This window comes from Carcharhinus amblyrhynchos, chromosome 8 (genome assembly GCF_965287045.1).
Source record: "Carcharhinus amblyrhynchos chromosome 8, sCarAmb.v2.hapA, whole genome shotgun sequence".
NCBI lineage: Eukaryota > Metazoa > Chordata > Chondrichthyes > Carcharhiniformes > Carcharhinidae > Carcharhinus > Carcharhinus amblyrhynchos.
In genome coordinates, this window is record NC_137331.1 from 46,805,373 (window position 1) to 46,828,221 (window position 22,849).

The 22,849-nt window shown below is 40.5% G+C and overlaps 1 protein-coding gene across 8 annotated transcripts in view; it reads right to left on the minus strand.

The window, feature by feature from the left end:
- Positions 1-379: 379 nt before the first annotated feature.
- Positions 380-22,849, minus strand: part of rbbp8 (retinoblastoma binding protein 8) — a 118,878-nt gene continuing 96,408 nt past the window's right edge. For 7 of the 8 annotated variants that reach the window (XM_080194009.1, XM_080194016.1, XM_080194013.1 and 4 more), the window contains 8 exons: positions 18,012-18,138; positions 15,268-15,347; positions 14,144-14,252; positions 10,707-10,814; positions 7,448-7,517; positions 6,393-6,489; positions 3,882-4,023; positions 380-852 (listed from right to left, as the gene is read on the minus strand). In XM_080194009.1, the coding sequence (XP_080050135.1) occupies positions 752-852; positions 3,882-4,023; positions 6,393-6,489; positions 7,448-7,517; positions 10,707-10,814; positions 14,144-14,252; positions 15,268-15,347; positions 18,012-18,138 (834 nt within the window). In that variant the 3' untranslated portion in view covers positions 380-751. The remainder of the gene's footprint in view (positions 853-3,881; positions 4,024-6,392; positions 6,490-7,447; positions 7,518-10,706; positions 10,815-14,143; positions 14,253-15,267; positions 15,348-18,011; positions 18,139-22,849) is intronic. The other variant, XM_080194010.1, reaches the window with a different exon arrangement.

Here is a 22,849-nt window from a genome sequence, read left to right on the forward strand (position 1 = left end):
GACTGCACTGAACTGCTGGGATATGGTTCCGAAGTGGTCAGCCTGCCAGAAGTGGACATTTCGTATTTGTGAATCTGAACAGTGAAAGCTGGCAAGGTATTCATCACAACTGGGCCAATACTTTCTTCATCAAAATTCCACAAATATGTAACTTCAAGCTAGAGGGGCTAAGCTTGAATCAGGAGCAGGAACATAGCTACCTTCATTTTCTAATTAAAGGAGAGTTGAACAAAATGCTTTAAGCTAATTGGAGTGCTCCAACTATAACTATGGTCAACTCAGGACAGACCAAGGATTGAACAGAGTTTGTACAGCTCTCCATTTGACTTGCATATCTTGCTTGTTGCAACAAAGATTATTCTATGAGCAAGCTGGAGTTCAAAGATGTTTTGTTTTTATTAGTCTATATTGATGTGCTATTATAAATTGTATGAAATGATCACTACAACTTTACCATACATTCAAAAATTCAAGTTATATTTACAGACACTTAGTAACCGCATAATGTCCAGTGCAATGAATAGCACCATACTTTATGCCAGGTGTGCAAATGCCAAAGTTTCCACCTAATATACAGATGAAAAGCAATCATAATTTAAATATCATAGAAAAAGGGTAGATTTGACAACTGTTATTAAAAAAAATTGGATAACAATCTCTCAATATAAGATTCAAAGCAAAAAGGAAAGGAATTTAAACCACATTCTTTAGCGTAGACTTTTTGTTTTGCAGTTGTCACTTAATCACTTGATTAAGTTATGTTCTGTTCCTTTCCCTTTGGTAAAAATGTTGGATTGTAAGGACGCCTCCGTCTTGGGCGCTGGCAAGGTGTGCTCTCTTCTCTTATATAACCTGAGAATTAATAGCAGACGTATTTGATAGTTAAAAGGGACATGATAGAGGGTTTGGGACAATTTATTACAAATTGCTATTTCACTAAATTACCACGAGATGGTGCAATGCAAACTTGCTAGAAAAAGGAAAACAGCAACTGTGATAGGTAGAGGTTGGGTTTTTCAAAAAGATACATACTCATGGAGGGGCTTTCACTATAGAAAAATGTTTGCATTGTTGGGTCTGCTTGATGAACTTATTAAAATCTCCTTTGCCTGTAATATTTTGTTCAGTTAGCCTCTTTCTGATGCTCCCCCTGACTCATTTTGTCCCTGGCGAAAATGTTATTTTGAGGTGTGGTTGATCTTTAAACCTACTCTCTGATCTTTCACGAGTTTCTGGAGTGGGATTTGAACCCACAACCTTCAAGAATCAGCAGTCAGAGTGATGCTCTCTGAACTACGACCAACAACTCAATCTGAACATCTGTAACACATGTAAATAAGTCTTTAACAGCCTGGATCACTCCACTATCAATCCTAACACTTGTTCTCCTTTCCACAACAATTACTTGTGCAGCTGCAGGAAACGTAACACATGACTGTTCACTTCTTTCCTTACCACTGTCCAGGATTTAAATACTCATTAGGATAAGGTAGTGAATTATCACAATCCCTTCTATTCTTAATACACAGCATTCGCTGTTCAGAACGTAGTCTCCTCAACACTGGGAAAACCAAATGTAGACTAGATGATCACTCTGCTGAATTCCTTCATTCTGTCCGTAAACATGATCCCATGCTTCCAACGGAATGTCTATCCCACACAAACTCATCTCTAACCCTTTGGATTCCTTGCAACACAAGCTCCTGGCTCAGCTCCTCACGTTTCCAATTGGTAATTTATAGACCTATAGTTTTAACATTCATTTAGGGACACTTCTTATATTCTCCCAACTAGCTGGTGCTGGTAATGTAGCACCGATATGCAGTAGAGTTCTTCTAATTATTCACAGGACATGGGCATCACTGGTTTGCCAGTATTTATTGGCCATCCCTAGTTGCCCTTGGGAAGGTGGTGGTGAGCTGCCTTCTTGAAACGCTGCAGTCCATATGGATTGAGCCACAATGCTGTGCGTCGGCTGTGAGGCAACAAGTTTCAAGTGAATTTAAAAATGAGAGATTTAGTTTCCACACATGTGCTGATAAAGTCCAGCTTTAACTCACCACCACCACCTTGCTTAACTCTCCACTGTTTCGAATGTCAGACTGCTTGTTTGACATCCAGTACTGAAGGAACAGCCAATTAAATGTTGAAAATACTGCAGCAAGTGTCTTCTGTCCCTTTCACAAACTTAACTCTAACCCTCTCTTTGACAAATATTTAAGGTTGAAGCTTGCAGTTCACAACCTTGGTGTCATATCTGACCACGAGATTAGCTTTCAAACACCTATCTGCATTGTAACTAAGATCACCTATTTTCACCTGAGACATCACCGTATATTCACCCCACACTTCAAAATTACCCCTTGGTCCTTAAGTATTTTGGAACATTCTGCCATTGTGAAAGGCGCTACATGAACACACGTCCTTTCCAAAGGAATGGTACATCAAGGTTGGAGCTATGAGCTAAGAGGAGGGCATGAATATATTTCAGCTTGATCTAGCAAAGAGCTGGTAGATACTATAGATAGAAATATGTTCGATAATCTACTGGATTTGAGGATAGCAGGATACATGAGTAGACATGTACAAATGGAGGTCACTGTTGATAGTACGGTGTTGAATGCTCTGTTAAACAAAAAGTTTCTTTTGCATTTAGCCAAAGTTGACTCAGACTGTCTAATAGTTACACGTAAAATAGCATAAACTGAGGTTAGCACTGCAGCCTCACAGCATCAGGGACACGGTTCAATTCCCAGCTTGGGTCACTGTCTGTGCAGAGTCTGCACGTTCTCTGTGTTTGCATGGGTTTTCTCCAGGTGCTCCAGTTTGTTCCCATAGTTCAAAAGACATGCTGGTTAGGTGCATTGGCCATGCCAAATTTTCCCTCAGTGTACTCGAACAGGCACTGGAGTGTGATAACAGTAACCTCATTGCAGTGTTAACACAAGCCTACTTGTGACACTAATTAATAAACTAAATATATATTCCTTCAATCTCTCCAACAGTTTTATTCCACAGCAAGGTGAAGACATATAGAATAACTATTGTGACCAATTTTGCTGTTTCCCCTCAATATATCCTGGCTTTGTCCAATATAAAAATAATGAATATTCTCTGTCCCCCATTTTCAGTGGATAACCCTGCATGACTTTTTCCCCAAGCCCCTCTCTCCCATGTTACCTCCTCCTCACTTCTCTTGGGGACTAAATGGCCCCTTTGCTTTGTAGCTCTCTCTTTATCTAACAGCTTCATTTGAGTATTTACAACTGGACTCCAGAATAAAATCCAGCAAACTTACTTTGCAATGATTTCCATGAGTTCAAATGTTAGTTACATCAAATAAAGACAGTTCATAAACTCATAGCCCAATCAAAACTGGCATGAAACTCAATGCAGATTTCAAAAAAAATCCCAACGAAAGCAAAGGAAATTTTACGACTTTAATCAGCATCTAAAAGACACTCGATACCTTGTGGTATTCACCAGTCTTCAAAGTCAGGCTTTCAATGGGAAATGGGTAAGCACTTGAAGGGGAATAAATGCAGCACTACAGGCAAAGAGCTGAGTGGACTGGCTAAACTGCTATTGTAGAGAGCCGGCTTGGGATTGACATGCCAAATGGTTTCCTTTTGTGTGGGAATCACTATGATTCTTCAGCCATTAAACTTAGTTTGCTAATAGCATTTTCAACAAGCATTATGTTTCCTTGTGGTAAGTCTCAAAACATGGGGAGCAATATTAAAATATTGAACCAAAATGAAATAAAAAATAAAAACATTAATTCAACACTGCTGAAAACAAACAAAGTTATATATGTTGAATAATATCACCAAAGATGGCAAAATAAACTTGACCCACTAAGTGAGCCTATACTTCCTCACCTCGATCAACACAGGTTTGTGTTGAGGGGAACCCTACTTCCCAGAAATTCTCAGGTGTGTTTGGGGGAATATATCGGAACCTATGTCTGGAGCAATTTGCCAATTTTTTCAGTCTTTCTTCCTCTGGAAGATCTGCATAATACTTACATAAAAAGATAAAGAAATTAGAATATATATAGTCTGCAACTCTACAACACATTTTAATGAAAAGCTAAGTAATACTCAGCACCAACATCATCTCAGGCTTCTTCCTTTCGATTATAAACTTTAAACAGGACTTTAAAGAATTCTTAGCATTACAATTTTATTGAGAACTTATAAACATTAAAAATAATGGGTGGGTGGATAAAAAGATTTTTGATAAACTGTAATCTTCTCCAAAAATCACTTCAGTTTTGTCCTTCTAGTTGATGATATACTTGCAATGACTGTTGGACTTGATGCCCTTTTCCCAGGGGTAGTTGCTGAAGTTTTACCAGGTTTGTAAGGAAAACAACCACCAAACCCCTAACTACCAAAGTTAGAAAGTATATATGAAAGGAAACTAGATAAATCAAGCTATAAATAGCATGCACCAAGCATGCATTTTAAAAACTGTTAAATTGTAGGCAGATAATGAATACCAAAAGGTCCCCATTCTGAGAGACAAAGGGGGAGAGACTGTGGTTACTACTGCTCTTTTATTTAGGGAAAGCATTTTCCTCTTCTGAGAAGATTTATTTATTTAACATTTTTCATGTCTTTTTTTCTCTTTAGAGATAACAAGTGGACCCCTCTCAATTGTACACACCCATGTGGTTCAAAGTAGTGACAGGATAATGTACTGGATTAATTCTGTTCTAAACTAACGACCAGAAGCTGAGAGCGCAGCATGGAAAGAAAACCATTTCACTCTGCTTGTATGGAAACAGTTGGTCTATGCACATCATTGGTCTATGGTGCATGAAATCAACTTCCTAGCATTCTACAGAAGAGTGCTTTGGTATCTTTCAAAATCACAGTTTCAAAAAAGAATTTTGTTTAAAATATGACCACAATTTTCATTTGAATATTTGTGTACTTTCTTTTAATAAACAACGATATTTGCCTAAATTGATGCCAAGCAAAATTAAATACACAATAAAATCCTATGATAATGAGGAGAGCCTGCAGATAGAAGATCATAGAATCCCTACAGTGCAGAAAAAAACAACCATTTGGCCCATTGAGTCTGCACTGACTGTTCGACAGAACATGTTGCCCAAATTCTCTTCCCCACCCTATCCCTGTAACCCCATACATTTCCTATGATTAATCCATCTAACCAACACATCTTGGGACCCAAAGGGGCAATTTAGCACAGCCAATCTACTTAACCTGCACATCTTTGGATTGTGGGAACAAACTAGGACCCAAAGAAAACCCATATACGTGGGGAGAAGACCAGAACTGAACCTAGGTCTCTGGGGCTGAGGAGCAACAGTGCTAACCACTGTGCCACTGATACTGCAGTCTGATTAATAAGGATTAAAACTTGTGCATGAGCAGATTTGTTCCCATCATTTAAAAATATATAAATGTATATTGAAAGTAGTAGCTTTGGAATTCCTCAGGGCTTACAGGGTCAGTGCATCTATGACATGATGGGATTTCCACCCACTAGCCCAAGTGCTACTCACCCGGTCTGAAATCTGAGGGCAAGGCAATTAACAAAATGAATAATGTCTAAACACATGCCAGAATTACTGGGTCACCCATCTTCAAAATTTGAATAGGAGCAAGCCACAGCATGAAATCAACTCAAAACATGTCTCCAAAAAATTCACCAAATGATTTGTAACAGAACAGGGATCCCATGTAGTACAGAAACACCAATCTTCAACAAAACGAGCAAATTCTAGACAGCTGGGATCTTTTGTACCCAAGCATTGCTAAAGACATAAATGTGGAATTACATTGGATCTAATCATCTCATATTTGCATGCATCCATGTAGAGATTTGGGTGGAAAAAATCACAGGGACCCAACATAATTCACCGGATCAGCCTCGACATGAGTACAATGCAAAATCCTGAAAAAATATGGTCCCATATTAATTTAAAATTTACTTTTACTTTATCAACATTGTTGCCACAACGCTAATCCTGTTCTCAAACATGCTTAAAGTTCAAAGATTAACCATTACCTGTTGTATACTTCTAGCACTTTCCATTTTTATTTCCAACTTCCTTTCTTCAAAGACAATATTTACTGATATTTGGTAAATTCTGACTTTTTGATTTGCAATATGATTCTATCTTACATTTGAAGTTTTTTAAAATCCCTAAATCTGAAAGTTTAGTTATTTTCAGTATAAACTAATAACAAAGCCAGAATAGACTCCATGAATTTTAATAACTTCCATCTTTGCTTACAATATGGTAACTTCTTTGAAAAATGAAAATGACCTCTTTAAGCCATAAAAGGCAAGATGAGCTGAAGACAACAGACAAGCCCAGAACAGATCCTGCAATATGCTTAGCCAGTACTTACGACTTCACATTCCTTGCATGTATGCCCATGCATTTTTCTTCTCTCCTCCTTGTTACGGACCACCTCAACATGAGGGAAGTTTAAAACTGTATTCTTCCTATAAACAAAATAATAGTTACGAAGTTATATTATTTATTAAATTTTTACTTGCGTCATACTTAACGTCGTCATGATGTGGTGGTGAATATTATACAGTTTAAAGACAGTCATATCTGCTTAAAAACCTCAAATTAAATATAGTTCCATAAACTGATCGTGAAATTCCACAAAATCCATGATATACGCATAATTGGAATTAAATCGGTATACAGCACATTTCTCACACACACACCCACCCCCCACTTTTTACACAGTGCTGGAACAATATCAAGGACTCAAAATCAGATTAACTATTTTTTTTAAACACATCATAAATGATGCTGTTTTGATTTCATCATATTCTAGTTCACAACATTAAATGCTAAAACACTTAATTTTTTTCCTGTAGATATTAAATGAAAGGAAGTACATTAACATTTTGAAAATGGAACAGTTCTTTTAGTAACTAAAGGGATTACACCCATACAAAAGTTCACTGAGTGGTTAAACAGTGTTCATTAGTTAACAGTAACTTAAAAGATTATAAAACACTGGATGTTCAGATGACAGAATGGTAGCACTCTAATGGAGGCCTACAGCCAAGGCTTTCCCCTATTTTGTGTCTGGAGAGCCAGTGGACGAACACATCATTTTTGCCCTCTGTCAACAGTGATGATGAAAATCTCCCTCCTACAATCTGCTGGAGTTGTAGAATTTGATTTCTCTAAATTGCCAAGATTCAATGGCCAGATAACACATGTAAGTGAGCCAAGAGCAAATATTAATAAAAAACTGAAAGAACCGTGACCATCCACAGCAAGTTATATTATCTACCACCTCCTCCTATAAAGGCCAGCAATGTATTTCTGACCCTGAATATGCAGACCACATTTTGAAGCATGAACATTAGGTAAATATTTGCATAGCATATATTGTGCTTAGACTACAATGTTAAATCAATCTATTAATTATGTTACCTTTGCCCAGGGTTTATATAAGGCTGCACAAAAGATTTATTTTTTATTTTCTCTGACTCTTCTTGAAATACTAAAAGAAAACACAAATAGTCAAATCCTGAAAAAAATGTAGTCAATGATACTATCATTCAAATGTTTAATATAAATTAGTATGGTGAAATGATCAAAAATCTGCCTTTTATCATTGGGCAGCATGGTAGCATAGTGGTTCACATTGCTGCCTGACAGTGCCAGGGACCCATGTTCACTTCCAGCCTTGGGTGATTGTGTGGCATTTGCACGTTCTTCCCATGTCTGCATGGGTTTCGTCCGGGTGCTCCAGTTTCCTCCCACTGTCCAAGCTTTGTAGGTTAGATAGATTAGCCATGCTAAATGCGTTAGAGATAAGAGAGAAGGCCTGGGTAACACAGTCTGTCAGAGAGTTGGTGCAGACTCAATGGGCCGAATGGTCTCCTTTAGCACTGTAGGAATTCTATGATTAATACTGATGTATCCGTATGATCAAAGCACATTACAGTACAGGCAGCAACCACCGGATTCATTGTCCCTCTAAAGGGCATTACAGTACAGGTAGCAATCACAGGACCCACTGTTCTTTTTTATTCCCAATCACCTGTCCTTTATTTATTTTGTTTTTCCTCCATTTAAAAGTCAATTTTATACTATTTTGGATAGGACATTTCATATCCTCATATCTCTGCTAACTATATTTACTGACTCCCTGACAACCCTCTAGTTACCAACCTATTGGTCACTAGAAATAGTTTGTTCCTATTTGCCTTACTAAAATCCTTGAAAACTTTTCTTAGGTCATCTCTTAACTCATTCTGTTCCAGTGAAAATACCATCTTGCTCCAGTCTCTTCTCATAACTAAAGCCTCTCACCTTTGATATTATAGAATCCCAACAGTGCCAAAGGAGACCATTCGGCCCATTGAATCTGCACCGACAACAATCCCACATTGGTCCTATCCCCATAACCCCCACATTTACTCCGCCAATCCCTCTAACCTACGCATCCTGGGACACTAAAGGGCAATTTAGCATGGCCGATCAACCTAACCCACACATCCTTGGACTGTGATATTACCTTACTAAATATTTTTATAATCATCTGCATGAGCAATTTGGATACATCTTAGAAGGGCAGCATATTATGTCTTGTGAAAATTTTGATACTGTAGTCTCTGTATTCAACTTCAGGTCATTGTTGATTGGGAATGAAAATGCATCAGTCCTGTGCCACAGTTCCACTAGAGACTTGTGGCGAAGGCAGAGGTTTGATTGTGCCAGGTCTTTGATTTGTGTGTCTTTGAGGGCTGAACAGGACAAATGTCAACAAGCGAAATCAGGGAGGAGTTTGTCTGCACTGGAATTCCTGCTAGACCAGCTCAGTTTGATGCCCAAGAGGCATATATTTTAAAAAGAATAGATTAACCCCATTGCGCAAGGATTAAGGGATGCACAGTGAAGGCTGGTTGTGTGGCAGGGGTGCCTGGGAAACCTACTACTGTGGCTGATGTATCATATTCAAGTGCACGGAACAGGTAGGCATCAGAGATGCTCCTCTAATGATACTTAAAATTCACCAGCAAATCAGGCCTTGCAAATTTTAATAAGGATAGCTCCACGGTCCTGATAGGATTACTAGGATTTTGTCAAAATGAATTTACAGGGCCGGTGATAAACCTAACATTAAACTCTGGATGACAATGTTACATTTTTATCACTGGAGTTTAAAAACATTAACTGCAATCTCTACTCTTTAATCAACACATTCCAGAAAAGGGCTTGCATATGTGAGTGGAAGATGATCACTGGTAATTCAGCCTTTTAGGCCATCAGACATAGGAGCAGAAGTAGACCATTCAACCCATTGGGTTTAGAACAAAGAAAATTACAGCACTGACCATGCTGCCCGACTTAACTAAAACCCCCTACGCTTCCGGGGACCATATCCCTCTATGCCCATTTCGTTCATGTACTTGTCAATATGCCCCTTAAAAGTCACTACCATATCCACTTCCACTATCTCTCCTGGTAAGGAGTTCCAGGCATCCACCACTCTCTTGGGTAAAAAAATCTGCCTTGTACATCTCTTAAAACTTGCCCCTCGCACCTTAAACCTATGCCCCCTAGTAATTGACTCTTCCACCCTGGAAAAAAGCTTCTGACTATCCACTCTGTCCATGCCTCTCATAACCTTGTAGGCTTCTATCAGGTCTCTGCTCAACCTCCCAAGCTCCAGTGAGAACAACTCAAGTTTCTCCAACCTCTCCTCATAGTTAATGCCCTCCATACTAGGCGACATCCTGATATTTTTTTTCCTGTACCCTCTCTAAAGCCTCCACTTCCTTCTGGTAGTGTGGCGACCGGAATTGCACACTATATTCCAAGTGAAGCTTGCCAATTTTTAAACTCAATACCCTGGCCGATGAAAGCAAGTATGCTGTATGCCTTCTTGACTACCTTCTCTACCTGCTTTGCCACTTTGTGACCTGTGTACCTGTGCATCCAGATCCCTTTGTCTATCAATACACGCCATTTACTGTATATTTCCTATCTGTATTAGACCTTCCTAAAATGCATTACCTCACATTTGTCTGGATTAAACTCCATCAGACTTCTCTCCGCCCAAGTCTCCAACTGATCTATATCCTGCTGTATCCTCTAATGGCCCTCATCACTATCCGCAAATTCACCAACCTTTGTTATCTGTAAACTGACTAATCTATTCCACCATTCAATGAGATCAGGACCTAGGTTGTCAATAATTAAAGATCTAAATCAAATTGAAGCCAATAGAATACATTAGAATATAGGTCAAATGCTGACAATACTACTTTTAAACTATTTTTCTCCAATTTCTGAGGATTGGAGATTTTTGGTTTAATACTCTACAGGTGCAGGTAGGCCTACCTTGGCTAAGCGATCATTCTTGTGGTGAGTAAAAATAATGAGTGCTAATGGGCCATTTCATCAGAAAGTACCTGGTATAAACCACGGTCAATAATCTTTCCCTGCAGATATCACTGGATAGCAACTAATAGCAGAAATTCTAATGAATTTTACCCTTCTATATCCCCAGATCGAAGTGGCTAATTCTAGCATCCCTGCTGCTGCTCCAGCAGAGAAAGTAACAAAGCAAAGCAATTGGGATCTTCTAATCTGAATGGATTAGTACTAAACTGCATGCTGTACGTTATTTACAATGTCATCAGGACAGAAACAATGATTTAATCCAAAAAATTAAGATTACCACTGTCATACTGGGGACTCCTTGTCTCTTCAGGATACGATTCATATTCACCATAAGTAGTCCGATCAAACACTTCAGCAAGACTGTCATCCATTGTGTGTCTGCTTCCTGTGAAAAAAATAGTTAAAACTATTAATCACAAAAAACAAAGGATTTTAGGCTCCTGGTTACTTTATTTCAAGAGAGCATTGAGACAGCATAGCTACACTGTGGAATTAATATCTATGTCAACTTAACTGCTTCTGTGCAGTTGGTGGAAGGCTTGCATCAATTAAGCAACCCCTGAGCACCCATGACAGGTATCAATCACTGAACTTACTCTTTCCCCCAATATCCCTGAAAACAATGGTCTGTGCCAGCCCAGAGAAGGCACATCCATCCAGAGGTCAGGGATTTCATCCCCACTTTATCTCTCACCCCTAAGTAGCTTGGCTTGCCAAAAGAGTATTCATAATTTTCCTGGAATGCATTAATCTTCTATCTTACACTGCCTCCCTCACTAGATTATTCAACCTTTTCATTATGCTTTGCATTAAGTTATATCTATCTTAGGTATGTGCTCACCGTTTCCTTATTTATAACGTGAACTTTAGTCTCCTTCAGCAAATATCAACAACAGTCAGATTGGAATTTATTTACTCCTTCTGGGATGTTAAATATCTCAATAAGAATAATTCCAAATGGCCTTTCTCCTAATGTAAGCATTCCTTATGTTTTCATTTTCTTTTCTCGTAGGCCATTTGCCCAATATCATGTCAAGTTTCTCTATACTTCCTCCAACTCCAGGATGTTGAAGGGTGCCCAAAACTGGAAATATAAATTAACACTGACTCCTGATATTTGAGCTCCATACCCCATGAGTTATTTCATTAAGGATCCTGTTTGCTTTTTCCATGACAAATACACATGGTGCTGACAGTTTGAGTACTTTTCTCATGCGTTATTTACTGGAGTGCGCCTCCATTATTCTTAAACAGTAGAGCCAATATTGAGTCACAACGACCCTTCATCAGAGCTGACTCTTCGTCATCCCACGGAGATTCCTGCTTTACTTTATACTCTTGTTTGCCTTCTCCAATCAACTTCAAATTTCTCTACATCAAACGACACATTTTTTGACCCATTTTCCCCAAATTGCACAGAACTCCATGCAGCTTGTTAACTACTTTTCTACATTGTAGAATTTTTCACTATGCTTGATTATAGAAAACTTAGTAAGCTTAGTTGCTGTCCCTTCTGCAAGTAAATCAATATTTATTGAAACAACAGTGGCAGGAACCCAATTTTTCAGCATCCAATCCAGGTGGTCACTATGTTCCATTCTGATGCTGATTCTTCAATACTTACATGAATATTCGAACTTAACCAGCTAGATATACAAAGTAGATTGGCACTGGCTAAGTTACACTACAAACTCGAAACAGTACAAGGTAGTTACACAACAGCAATGCATTTGGGCATCAAGTGTTGATTAATTTGGCTCTAGTATACAAGGTAAGAAAGTACTTCTTCACATAGAAGTTAGGGAAAATCTGGAATCCTGTCTCGAGTAGCTGCTGAGACTAGGTCAATTGCAAATTTAAAAATTAAGATATCTTTGTCAAGGGTATTAAGGGTTATATTCAGGCAGATGGAGTTAAGAAAAGATCAGCCATGTTCTAACTGAATATCAGAACATACTTGACAGCCTAAATAACATACTCCTGTTCCAATGTTTGTACCTTTGCATTGACACACACCCCTCCATCAAAGTGCCACACAACCATATTAAAATATCAAGTTTATCACTACTTCAGCTCAGTTTGCTGATGAGGAATATTACCCATTATGACAGAAAATTGCTGATTTTAATTATGCATCCATATGTTTTACGACAATGTCTCAGGCTCTGTGGTCAGTATCAAGCAGTAACATTGACCGTTTGCCTCAAACAGCTTCCTACAAGGTTTTAGCAGGCTTTAGGGCACAGAAATTCAAACACTGGTTTAAGTCTTTAGGGGTTCTGTGGCATCCAGGCATAGGGAGAGAGGCAAAAGTGCAGATCAACCAATGAAATTGAAGATTCCTCACACACAGAAAAGCAGAAGTCAAAAACAGTTAAGGTAAATTGCATTTAAATCATTGCACAGAAAGCCAGAGTAAACACATTCGATTAAAAAAAAACTTTAAAATAAAAATGTCTATGTTTTTAGAATTCTATATCATTTATTTTCTGAACGAATGTGATTTAATTTTTCACAGCCAGATAGGTTGATCAGCCGTGATTATAACTTACTGCACCATTAAAATCTTAATTACACTTGATGGAAGAACCTGAAACTTTTTTTTTAAGTCTTTAGTGTAATTGGAGCAGGTTCAGCACAAATAGTCTATCATATATTAAACAGTGATTTCTAGCAAATTCAGTTGGTGAAGACTAAAATGCAGTTGAGCAGCAGGGTATTTGGCAGCATCATTCAATTTATGAATACCAGTGGGGGGATGAAGTCCTTAAGTAATCCTTAACCGGCCACTTACGGGCTTCCATTGACCTAGAGTTGCAAGGATTGACCTCTACCTTTACTGACCCTGATTTAATCAGGCAGAGTTGGGAAGGTGACAGGCTCTCCATCCCGTGCTTTCTCACCTGCTCCTGGAAAAGGGGAGAGGGACATTAAGTATCACTTCAAATCTACGGCACCCTTATTTGTTTGATGACATATAGGGCTTTGAGTGGGAGACTTTTCCGGAAGGTCCGGGGGAAGAAGGGAAAATGCCAGAAGTTAAACTTAGCAATTCCGACAGTCACTGTTTCTGTACTACATGGGAACCCCACTCTGTTGCAAATCATTTGGTGAATTTCTTAAAGATATGTTTTGAGTTGATTCATGCTGTGGCTAGCTCCTGATCAAATTTTGAAGATGTGTGATCCAGTAACTCTGGCACAGATTTAGACATATTCAGTTTATGTAAATTACCTTGCCCTCAGATAGCTGATCGGGTGAGTAGCACTTTGGGCCAGTGGGTGGAAATCCCATCACATCATAGATGCACTGACCCTGTAAGCCCTGAGGAACTCAAACTAAAACTTTCAATATGCATTTACATATTTTTAAAATGATGGTGACAAATCTACTAGCGTACAGGTTTTAGTCTTTATTAATCAAAAAACTACAGCATCAATGGCACAGTGGTTAGCACAGCTGCCCCAAGCTCCAGGGATCCAGGTTCAATTCCAGCCTTGGGTGACCGTCAGTGTTTGCACGTTCTGTGTGGGTTTCCTTCAGGTGCTCCGGTTTCATTCCACACTCCCAAAATGTGCAGGTTAGATGGAATAGCCATGGGTGACATAGCAGGGGAGTGGGACTGGGTAAGATACTCTGAAAGAGTTGGTGCAGACTCGATGGGCTGAATGGCCTCTTCCGTATTATAGGAATTCTACGATTCGAATTACTTACCAAGGTTAGACTGGTCAACCCTTGATTGCTTTGATTTTGGCAACATACTTTCACTCACATAAGTACAATCCGTGTCAAGAGTATTCATTCCCAGTTGCCTGGTGGACTGCTAGAACAAAAAAATCAGATTTTCTTTACCAACTCCTCATAAGTTTATAATCAACAAATTGCATGTAACTGAAACTTTGGTAACTGGTATTGTTTCATTCCTAATGCATATTTCACCAATTCATTGGACCCAATTTAGAATCCCAATTTGGACAAAAGAAACTACAGTAAATTGGATAGTAATTCATGTCTTCACTACAGAACGAGTCCAATTGGATTGCTGTAACTTTCAAAAAAAATTTAGACTGCAGATTAATTTAAAGTTGATTTCACCCAAAGATTTAATTAAATTAAAAGGACAAGAAAATCTATTGAGAATATCTCTTCAAACCACATCCTCAATGTCTGCAAAAACAGGAGAGGTGAATACCTGAACTACATTTAAAAAGGAAATACTGATTCCTCTGCCACACAGATCCGTTATTTCATGTTTTACCCAAGTCACATAGCTGGTTCAATAACACAACTGACAGGGATAATTTAAAAGATAGTGGACTCATTCATTTAAACGATGGGAGCTATCCAACCCCAAGGAAACTGCTTTCTGATTTGATTCCCTTAGTCTGTGCGGTTAGCAAGGGGATATATTCCTAAACAGGAGAAAAACTAGCTTGATTCCCATCCCTGAGCACTATCCAGAGATCCTAGAGGATATATGTGCAGACATTGTTTAAACACAGGTAATTCTTAGTCCACTTTGGCAGCGATCTGAAAGCAGATGATCCACATGCCTTAATGGTGTTTTATCCAGGAACATCAAGAATAGTCAGAAAAGTTCCATCTTAACAGACAAAATTTAAACATAAGGATATGTGAAGCAATGTGCGATAAAAGATTACGGGGCGGGAACAGGGCAGTGGGATTAGTTTTGAATTCCTCTGTCAAACAGCTGGCACAGATTCAATGAGTTAAATGGTTTTCTTCCTGTGCTGTAAACTCGAACATGCAAAACAATACATAGTACATCTGAGATAATAAAGAATTTTAAATAGTTTTACATTTATACGACTAGTTACCTTCACGTCGACTTCTGAGGTGTCCATTTTACAATCTAGTTCTGGATCTATGCTCCACTGAATGTTTTCTGATTTTGTCCCTGAAATTATGAATTGTTTCAAATCAATGAGAGCATATTAGCTTAACCATCTCAAATAAAAAGTGGACCTTATGTATTTGCAAAGATAGAATGATTTTATTTATTGTGTTGGAAATCTAAATGACTGGGCATTGGGAAGATGGAGTTGCAGCTGGGACTGGCAAACTGAAAAATGTAGAGTATGAAAGACAAACGCAAAAGATTCTGCTATCTTGAAGCAGAGGAATAAGATGGAACAGAGGATAGGGGAAAGTGCAGCCTGGAAGAGAAAGGAAAGGCAGGAGGGAAAACAGAGAATGAAAGAGCGAAGAGTAAGCAAGATCACAGGATCATAGAATCCCTGTGATCCAGAATGAGGCCATGCGACCCATCGAGTCTGCACCGACCACAATCCCACCCAGGTCCTATTTCCGCAGCCCCACACATTTACCCTGCTAATCCCCCCCGACACACTAAAGGTCAATTTAGCATGGCCAATTAACTGAACCTGTGTAAAAAAACCGGAGCACCCGAATGAAACTCATGCAGACACAGGAAAGAAGGTGCAGACTCCACACAGACAGTGACCCAAGGCCGGAACTGAACCCGGGTCCCTAGTGCTGTGAGGCAGCAGTGCTAACCACTGTGCTGCCCGCAGTGAAAAGATCATTCCATTGTTGGTAGGACAGCTCACTAATGCCAATATCGATTAATGATACGTGATGCTGGCGGAGGGTCAGACATCCTACCATATTTTCACTGCAAAGAAAAGCTGAATGCCATGTAATGAGCGCTTCTTTCAAGGTGCAGTAGGGTTGTTGCAACAGGCTGTGGCATCTGTGGGTTGGAAGGGTATGGTGGTTCTGATGCAAAGATCACATTTACTCCATTTCCTTCTCCTGCTGAGTTTTTTCCCCCCAGCATTTTCTGTCTTTATTTCACTTTTCCAGCATCTGTTGTATTCTTTTTCCAACAGTGGTTCTTGTGTTCCAATGGAATTGCACAAGTATGGATGACAAATGAAAGTGGATTTCATCGACTGTCACAGCTAGATTGTCAGCCAGTGTTCAAAGGTCATACATGGACAAAGAATACTTAAGAGAAAGTTCTAAAGGGAAACTTCTGCAAATGAACCATTAATAATATCGGTAAAAGGATAGGGAAAGTAATTTGGGACATGATTTAGGGAAAATAACCCATTTTCACTCAGTTACCAGTCAGCTCAATTAACAAGAGTGCTTTTGCTGATCTGTATCAACAACAGCTTGCATTTATAGTGTGTTTAAGATCCCAAAGTCGATCCTGGATAATAGAGATAGGTCTTCCCTTCCAACTGCATAAATTTTACAGTTCAGAAGCAGCACATTCAGCCCAACTAGACCATGTTAGTGCTTATGCTTCACATCTGCTTCCTCCCACCTTTCATCTAATTTCTAAGTCCATATCTTCTATTCCTTTCTCCCTTATATATTTTCTAATTTCCCTCTCAGTGAATCTATGCCATTCACCTCAATTAGTCAAAAGTTCCAAAGTCTAGATCCTCATGAATTCCCTTTTGAATTTATTGAAGTTTAAAAATTTATTTATTAGTGTCACAAGTAGGCTTACATTAACACTTCAATGATGTTACCCTAGTCACCTCGTGTTTGAGTATACTGAGGGAGTATTTAGCATGGCCAATGCACCTAACCTTCACATCTTTTAGACTGTGGGAGAAAACCGGGGCACCTGGAGAAAACTCATGCAGACATGGGGAAAACATGCAAGCTCTGCACAGACAGTGGCCAAAGCCGGGAATTAACTGTCTTAAGAGTTACGTCCTCAAGTTCTGTACACAATTGTAACCGTATTCTAGGTCCATCCTATTAAAATACTTCAATATTTTAAAGACTGCAGTTAATTAACTCTTCAGTAGAACCTCTCAGTTCCATCATCCTTTAGAAATCTGTTTTGCATTTTCTCCATTGCTTCCTTATCATTTTATATGGCAACTAGAATTGTAAACAAGTGTGACTTAATCAAAGTTCCATACGAGTTTAATATCTCCCTGCCGAATGCCATGACTGGAGCAAATGGATAAAGTTATGCAACTCTAGAAAGAGAACAGAATCTATGATACTCACAGCTAATTCTGATGCTAATTAATATCTATTTTAGATACCTATTTTAGCACCTCCAGCACCTTGCCCACTAAAGTTTGTGTACTAGCACATCTGACAGGACAAAGTTTAAGACCACTCTTGCAATAAGGTGGTCACACAACAATAAACTGGCCAAAGAAAGCAGTACCGATAAGTAGCTGCATTCATAGTGTGAAAGTGCCACTTGGCATGGGCACCACGCATACTGCACATAAATTTAAATTAGTAAAATGGAAGAATGCTCACATATGTGATGAACTACCCAATTTCAACATGCACTGTGGTAAAATAATATTGTAAATGGGGTCAAAGTAATATCACCAAACGATATGAGAAAATAATACTAATATTTATAATTTAACACATCACCTGCAAATTTTGAAAGTCTTTCCCAAATAGAGTACTGAGTAACAAACAGAGCCAGATAGTACAAATGTAGAAGTTTACAATATTCTAAAGCAGAGATGAATTATGCTGCATTACTGAAGTCCAAATTTCAGTTCAATCACTTAAATGCAACTGAATGATTGGAACACTAACTTACCATCTTTATCAACATTTGTACATTTTACAATTGTTGCACATGGATTTGGTTGAAGTACTGAAGTGGGCTCCGATTCTGGGGATGCTGTTTTTGCACTTTTCCTTGTTGGAACTTTGACTTCAAGATCCTGAGATAAGAATATGTTTTTTTTAAGTCATTGAATTTCCCCATATATGTTGAGCAATAAAGAGCTTTCAAGGTGGTCAGGTGGTTAGCTGCAATACCAGTTTCATCCACCTTTTGTGCAAGATGTTGTCTTGATAATGAAGCTGATGCACGTTTTCTGAGGATGATTAAGGCCTGATTGACAAAATTGCCTCCTAGCAGTCATTAATGAAGCTAAACATTATTTTGATGGCTAGCACATTACCACATCACTTAATGGTAACCAGCTGAACTGAAGCAAACTATTCATTACTGAAGATTTCTAGATTTTTTTTATTGAATTCAAATTCCACCATCAGCCGTGGTGAGATTTGAATCTGGGTCCCCAGAATATTAGCTGAGTTTCTGGATGAATAGTCTAGCGATAACATCACTAGGCCATCACCTTGTTTGAAGATTTCTAAAGTTTGTCAAAAATATGCTCAACTTTCATTGATCGTTTGCTGTTGGAGATATACTGCATTTGAGCAGGACTTTTACATAAGAACATAAGAAATAGGAGCAGGAGTAGGCCATCTGGCCCTTCGAGCCTGCCCCGCCATTCAATAAGATCATGGCTGATCTGTCGTGGCTCAGTTCCACTTTCCCGCCCTCTCCCCATAACCCTTAATCCCCTCTCTTATCAAAAACCCATCAACCCGCTTCTTAAAAATATTTAGCGAGGCAGCCTCCACCACTTCAACGGGCAGAGAATTCCAGAGATTCACCACCCTTTGAGTGAAGAAGTTCCTCCTCAACTCCGTTCTGAACCGCCCCCCCTTTATCTTGAGGCTGTGCCCCCTAGTCCTACTGTCTTTTTTGAGCGGGAAGAGTCTTTCCACCTCTATCCTATCCATCCCATTCATCATCTTATACGTCTCAATGAGATCTCCCCTCATTCTTCTAAACTCTAACGAGTACAAGCCTAGTTTATTCAGCCTCTCCTCATAGCTCAACCCCCTCAACTCCGGTATCAGCCTAGTAAACCTCCTCTGCACTCCCTCCAGGGCCAAAATATCCTTGCGCAGGTGCGGCGCCCAAAACTGCACACAGTACTCCAGCTGCGGCCTCACCAATGCCCTATACAGCTGCAGCAAGACCTCCCTACTTTTATATTCAATCCCCCTCGCTATGAAGGCCAGCATCCCATTCGCCTTCCTGACCACCTGCTGCACTTGCAGGCTGGGTTTTTGCGACTCATGCACAAGGACCCCGAGGTCCCTCTGCACCGTCGCCTGCTGCAGTTTTTCGCCACGTAAGTAATAGTCCTTCCTACCATTCTTCCTACCAAAGTGGACCACCTCACACTTGCCAACATTAAATTCCATTTGCCATTTCCTGGCCCATTCGCCCAGCCTATCTAGATCCTTCTGCAGACTCTCCACACCCTCCGCACAATTTGCCTTTCCCCCAATCTTGGTGTCATCAGCAAATTTCGACACCCTACACTCCCTACACTCCCTACACTTCAAGGCATCTTGAAGGGAATTGCTTGATAGGGCAGACGCAACACGGTTTCATTAAAGGGAAGTCGTGTCTGACAAATTTACTGGAGTTCTATGAGGATGTGTCTAGGGCGGTGGATAGAGGAGAGCCGGTGGATGTGGTCTTTCTGGATTTTCAGAAGGCGTTTGATAAGGTACCTCACAAGAGGTTACTGCAGAAGGTCAGAGGACATGGAGTTGGGGGTAGGGTGTTAGCGTGGATAGAGGATTGGTTGTCAAATAGGAGGCAGAGAGTGGGGGTCAATGGGTGCTATTCGGATTGGCGGTTGGTGACTAGTGGGGTGCCCCAGGGGTCGGTGCTGGGGCCTCAGCTATTTACCATTTATATAGATGATCTGGAGGAGGGAACCGAGTGTAGGACTTTTGAAATACATCAGGAAGCTTTCTAGGAACCTTTGTCAAGGCTTGAAAAACTCAAGCAACGTTTTTCTCAGAAATCCTCGAAGAATGTCACCTAAACAAAAATGAGTGCTGAGACCTCAGTGGCAACAGGAGAAAGGAAGTACTTGGTCATGGGGATCTTTCTGTAGGTCCATCTTAGTCTGACAAGGAATGGAAGGGGATGAGAGCAGAGTAGCTGCTGCAGGAGAACAAAGAACAACGCAGCAAGGGAAACAGATCCTTCGGCCCAACGAGCCCACGCCGCCATCCTACAAAGCATTTTCCTACTCCTACCTTGCCCCGTGTGTATGCTAATGGTACCCCTATTGTAACCAGATTCAGGGGAGAGTAGTGTAGGGTCAATTTGGTACACCAATCAGCCTAAAAGCACATCTTTGGGGCATGGGAGGAAACCGGAGCACCCGGAGGAAACCCATGCAACCACAGGGAGAATGCGCAAACTCCCACAGACACCGGCCCAAATCCATGTATCTGCACAGCTAGCAGTGATAGTCACTGAGCTGTTGTGGTGCCCATCTGCTGGTCCAGGTTTAAGCACACACCACAACGCGAAGTACTAGGCCACTCTCGAAACATCCAAGAGCAACCCACGCACGACCCACCGTGTGCATGCCCCTTGTTTGACAACAAGGTGGACTGACACACCTGCGGATTAAAAGACAAAACATTAACATGTAGTATTACATTTCCAGTATCGTCCCGAGGCTCTGACCCTTTTTAAAACTGTCGCCTATAACCCTCCATCCCTGTGTCACTCATGTGCCTAAGTAAACCTTAAACAAGTCCAGCATGCCTGCCTCAACCACCTTACTTGGTAGCACATTCCATACCCCCACGACTCTGTGTGAAAAACTTCCCTCTAGTATCCATATTATACTTCTCCCCCCTCACCCTTAGCTCGTGACCCCTTGTGATATTTATCTCCAATCTAGGAAAAAGCCTGCCACTGTTGTCTCTATCTATACCTTTCATTATTTTATACACCTCTATCAGATCCCCTCTTAATCTCCGTCTTTCTAAGGAGAAAAGCCCCAGTTTACCCAATCTTTCCTCATATCCCAGTCCTTCCATACCAGGCAGCATCCTGGTAAACCACCTCTGCACTCTCCAGGATCTCCACATCCTTCCAGTAGTAAGGTGACCAGAACTGGACGCAGTACTCCAAATGCGGCCTAACCAACGTTCTGTACAACTGAAGCATTAGACGTCAGCTCTTACACTCTATACCCCTTCCTATAAAGGCTAGCATTCCATAAGCTTTCTTCGCAACCTTCTCCACCTGGGTTGCCACCTTCAGAGACTTGTGCACTTGCACTCCCAAGTCCCTCTGCATTTCTATACTCTTAATTGGTCTACCTTTTATCATGCAACTCCTCCCTGCATTATTCCTTCCAAAATGCATCACCTCGCATTTGTCAGGATTAAATGCCACCTGCCATCTATCTGCCCAGCATACTAGCCTATCTATATCCTGCTGTGTCACCTGACAATCTTCCTCACTATCTGCCAATCCTGCCATCTTGGTGTCATCTGCAAATTTGCTGATCAAACCACGTACGCCCTCTTCCAAGTTGTTTATATATATTACGAAGAGAAGAGTTCCCAGTACTGAGCCCTGCGGCACACCACTGGTGACAGACCTCCAGCTTGAAAAGGACCCTTCCACTACTACTCTGTCTCCTGTTGCCTAGCCAGTTTGCAATCCATCTAGATAGCTGTCCATGTATCCCATGTGCCTTAACCTTTTCTACCAGCCTACTGTGAGGGACTTTGTCAAACACCTTACTGAAATCCAACGGCTCGCCCATCGTCAACCGTTTTTGTCACCTCCTCAAAAAATTCTACCAGATTCGTAAGGCAAGACCTCCCCTGAACAAAGCCATGTTGTGTATCCCTAATCAGATTGCAACGCTCCAAATACTTATACATCCTATCCCTAACAATTTTCTCCAACAATTTTCCTACCACCGATGTCAAACTCACCAGCCTATAATTACCAGGGTTATCCCTACTGCCCTTTTTAAACAGTGGTACCACATTAGCTATCCTCCAGTCCTCTGGGACCTCACCTGTGTCCAAAGAAGAGACAAAGATTTGCGTCAGAGGCCCAGCAATTTCATCTTTCACCTCCCTAAGCAGCCTGGGATAAATGCCATCAGGCCCCGGAGCTTTATCAGTTTTTATGCTACCTAAAAACCCTAACAGTTCCTCCTTTGTAATGGATTTCTCCTTCAACTGATCTACAGCTCCCTCCAAGACACTACACGACACCAATCCCCTCTCCTTTGTGAATACCGACGCAAAGTATTCATTCAGGATCTCCCCCATTCCCTCAGACTCAATGCATAGTTCCCGTCCTTTGTCCCTAAGAGGACCTATTTTCCCTCTAACCACCCTCTTGTTCCTAATATTACAGTAAAATACCTTTGGATTTTCCTTAATCCTATCAGCCAAAGCCATTTCAAGCCCCCTTTTCACCCTTCTAACTCCCCTTTTAAGCTCCCTCCTGCTCTCTCTCCGTTCCCAGTTGTTTAGACCTAACATATGCCACTCTCTTCTTCCTGAAAAAGTCCTCAATATCCCCTGTAATCCACAGCTCTCTGATCCTGCCTTTCCCATCCTTCCTCTTTACCAGCACGTCTTTCCTGCAACATTATCAGTTTGCCCTTGAAAGCCTCCCACTTGCCAACCATGGACTTGCCTGCTAACAACCCCTCCCAATCAGAGTCCTTCAGCTCCTTCCTAATCCGGCTATAGCTCGCCTTCCCCCAGTTCAGCACCGCCCCC